Consider the following 4,112-nt stretch of genomic DNA (forward strand, 5'->3'; position numbering starts at 1 on the left):
AAAAAAAAAAAAAAAGAAGACAGAAAGAGACAAGAGGACCCTCTACTTGGTCCCCACCCCCATTTCCGTCCCTGACTTGCATGCCTTGCTTTCTTACTCCCTTATTTTTGCAAAAAATATTTATTGCATGTATTAATTATGCATGACAATGGGTTTCATTCTGACATTTTCATGCATGTATACCCTTTATTATTTATTTATTTGTTTTTTTTATCATATTCACCCTATTTATCTCTTTTGTCCCCTCCCACTCTGCCTGATCCCCTTTCTCTTCCCAACTAGTTCCCCCCTTTAGGGGACCCAGTGATTTTCATTAGGGTTGCTTTATAGGGGCTAAGTGAAGGGCTATTGACAGGAATATGGACACTGTAGCACTGATTACACTACTGAAGGAAATAGCTCCCCCTTCTTCAGTAGCCATGGACTGTTTATAGCTCCTTAGGGTGGACTCGGGGATCAGGGACCCTCTTCCCTTCCCTGGCAAGGTGCTGATGGGCTCAATCTTGTGCATTTAATCACAGCCACTGGGAGTTCACGAGTGCAGCGGCCAGGTAATGTCAGACACTGTTCCGCAACATTCCAGCCCTCCTGGGCTCTTCTGTTCTTTCTGTCCATTTCCCATGGTGCTTCCTGCACCTTTAGGGGAGCGATAAGTAGCATCCCTCACTGTCGCCTCATTCTTCATCCTCCTTCTTACTTTTAGGCAGGGTTTTACTCTCTTGTTATATACCATGGGCTGAGATGGCAGGGAGACTTTTGATCCTCATGCCTCAGCTTCCTGAGCACTGGGATTACAGGTGTAAACTTCTGCTCATGGCTTTATCCTCTATTCTTGATGCCTCCCAAACAATCAGGTGGATAATTCTGGAGTTCCATGGAAGCATCTTATTTTTAGGGTTCATGTACCTGGAGCACAGCTAGGAATATGGTAGGGATCAATAAAACAAGGGGAAGATGAGAACACAGTAGCATAGGCCTGTAATCCCAGAATGTATGAGGCTGGGGCAGGAGGATTGTGGGTTCAAGGCCAGACTGGGCTACAGGGAAAAAAAAAAACCAAACAGACAAAGAAAAAATTCAAATGAGGCAAATCTCTTTCCTCGTCTCCACTTGGGAGGCATTAAACCGATCAACCATTTGGCTGCTCCCCCCCCCCCCAATAAACATACTGATTATCTCATGTGGCAGCAAGCACGCTGAGCTCTGCGAATACAGGCCCTCAGGAGTGTACACCTGCCTGACAGGTGCTACTCATCTTCTCTAAGTTTTGTGAACATTACAATATGCACCCTGGGTCTCCTGGATCCCCTCATACACCTTCAGCCCCGAGTCTTCAAAGTCTCTCCCTCGTTCCTGCACACGTGGATCTAGGTTTCCTCCCTTCCCGTGAGCCTTTATTACGAATGAGCCTGAAGCTATTCAGGGTGTATACAGACCCATCGCCCTCTGACCACCTTGTATGTTTCTGCACATGGGCAGAGTGTATCTAGGTGGATGACTAAGCCGATAAGGGCTATTGGCTTGAAATACACTGGTGCGCTGTGGCTCTAGAGTCCTAGAGCCCGTACCTCTCCCGCCCTGCCCTGCCCCGCCCATATCCCCTCGCTTGTCTGGGACACAAAGCAGAAGGAGGGCTGTGTGGCATGTCTGCATTTACCCCTTTAGGGATCTTGAGTGTCCGGGACATTTGTTTCCCCTTCCCTCAGGTCAGACGGAGCCCAGGTACCCCACCTCGAGCTGGAGGTCGCGGCTCCTCATCACCGCCATGTTTTTCTCCTCACTGAGCTGGGCGTAGCGCATGGCTATGTTGTAGTTGTCATCCTTGACCTTGACCAGCTCGTCGTTGTAGCTGTCCCGCTCCTCCTTCATCTTGTAGTACCGCTCCTGGAAGGTCAGCAGCTCCACACGCGTCAGGGTTAGCTGCTTCTTCTCATCCTCCAGCTGCCGGGACTTGGCCAGCAGCTCGCAGCGCTGAAGGTCCTTGGCTTTCACCTGCTGCTGCAGTTTGATGACCTCATTCATCAGGAAGTGCGTGAGGCCCTCATGGCCCTCCTCCACTGTGGAGAGGGGTATCCAGTCAGGCCTGAGCATGGGGCAGGAACGGGGGCATTTGTTCACGCATACACTCACCGTGATGGTCTACATTGCCAAATGGACTGGATCTAGAATTACCGAGAAGGCAAACCTCTAGGCATGTCTGTGAGGAATTATCTAGATGAGGTTAACTAAGGTGTCAAGACCTGCTCTAACTGGGGGCCACACTGTCCCCTAGACTGGGGTCCTGGACTGAATAAAAAGGAGAAAGTGAGCAGAGCACCAGCATCTGTCTCTCTCTGTTTCCTGAACATGGGTGCCATGGGACCAGCTGCCTCACGCTCCTGCCACCATGCCCTCCCCACCATGATGGACTTGTAGCCTCAAAAAAGGAACCTTCCTTCTTTAAATCGCTTTAGTATTATGTTGTGGAAACAAGAAAAGCCACTAATATACCCAACAACATTCTATTTGTTTATTTTTTGTAATGCTGTGGACCGAACTAGACCACTGAGTTTTAACTCCAGTGTTGCTGAGTTGTCCAGGCTGACCTTCAACTTGAATTTGCCTATCTCAGTCTCCTAAGTATCTGGGATTATAAGCCTGTGCTACCAGGTTTGGTAGCTTACTAAGCTCTTACTTCCTGCTAGGCAGTGGGGGTTCAAGGTGAGCCAAACAGGCCTTGGTTGTAGTAGACCTTACTGAATAGTAAGAAAGATAGATGTTTAAAAAAATATCAAATGATGACGATCATATAAGCATGAGGATTCCACACACTATAGGGACGCCTGATCACAAGAGCGTCATGGGGGGAGGTAGGGGTTGAGTTTTGTAGGGACAGAAGAGCAATTTTGGGAAGAGAGGGAGGGAAGGAGGACGAGAGAATAGGCTGGATGAACAGGAGCGTGTAGTGTGGAGGGACCTTGTGGTCACATTAAAGCCTGTGTCTTGGATCTGAGCTGGCAAAGGTGATGGCAGGAGAACTGGGGGACCACCACAGCAGGTCTTGGATGGGTAAAGGCTACTGATGGGATCTTGGGGTCTGGACACGAGGCAGCAAGTAAACTTATTCAAGGTTTCGTAGGAAGGACGATTCCGAGGGGAGCATGAACTGGTGCCGTGACTCCAGCACCGTTTGGGGGGGTGGTTAATGAGCACCCAGTTCTCTTAGCCCTTATCTTGTGTCATCAGTTAAAGTAAGTGATGGGCAGTCCAAGAGTCCAGCTTGTCACTGTCCCTCAGAGGGACACACACACACCCTCCTACTAGAATCCCCAAACCCCTGGTGGGCAAAGCCACTTACCCACAATGGTGGAGAATCTCCGGGTGGGCTCCTTTCCAGTCACCAGCTTGTAAAGTTCTGGGTAGTAAAACTCTAGACTCTCCAGGAAGACCACGTAGCCCCTTTGTCCCTTGGTGTGAAGAATGTCCAACAACCGACCTTGGGGGGAAGGTCAGTTCAAACTGTGAGAACGTATTTAATTGGAGGCCAGTCTCCGTGCTTCATGCTAAACTTTCAATCCTTCCCAGCTCTAAGAATTCAGTCTTACCATTTCTCTCTCTCTCTCTCTCTCTCTCTCTCTCTCTCTCTCTCTCTCTCTCTCTCTCTGTGCTCACGTGTGCATACGTGTGACTGAAGAACCCTCAAGTGCTAGCTCTTGTCTTCCACATTACTTGAGACAGTCTCTCATTGGCCACTGAGAATTCCAGGCTAGCTGGTCTGTAGTTTGCAGAGATTTTCCTGTATCCATCTCCATCTCCTTGAAGAAAATTGACTCTCCCTCGCCCAGAAAACACCAATTGCCAACAGCTCCCTAGCTCGGGGTGAGACATCATGAGACCCTCTCTTACCTAGACTGGCATTTTGGCTGGCTTTATCCTGTGTGGGTCTTGTATATGCAGTCATAGCTACTGCGAATTCATGTGTGCAATGGTCCTGTCATGTCTGACGAATATTGTCGGTTTTTTTTTTTCCTTCAGACATCCACTACCTTTGGCTCTTACATTCTTTCTGCTCCCTCTTTCTCAATGATCCCTGAGCCTTGGTGTGTGTGTGTGTGTGTGTGTGTGTGTGTGTG

The 4,112-nt window shown here is 48.9% G+C and overlaps 1 protein-coding gene across 1 annotated transcript in view; it reads right to left on the reverse strand.

The window, feature by feature from the left end:
* The window catches only part of Card11 (caspase recruitment domain family member 11), a 69,980-nt gene that overhangs the window by 33,231 nt on the left and 32,637 nt on the right, over window positions 1-4,112 (reverse strand). Inside the window, exons 4-5 of the mRNA XM_026789742.1 lie at window positions 3,338-3,475; window positions 1,732-2,057 (exon numbers count right to left, since the gene is read on the reverse strand). Of these exons, the coding sequence (XP_026645543.1) occupies window positions 1,732-2,057; window positions 3,338-3,475 (464 nt within the window). The remainder of the gene's footprint in view (window positions 1-1,731; window positions 2,058-3,337; window positions 3,476-4,112) is intronic.

The sequence above is a fragment of the Microtus ochrogaster genome, unplaced genomic scaffold (genome assembly GCF_000317375.1).
Source record: "Microtus ochrogaster isolate Prairie Vole_2 unplaced genomic scaffold, MicOch1.0 UNK27, whole genome shotgun sequence".
Classification (NCBI taxonomy): Eukaryota; Metazoa; Chordata; class Mammalia; order Rodentia; family Cricetidae; genus Microtus; species Microtus ochrogaster.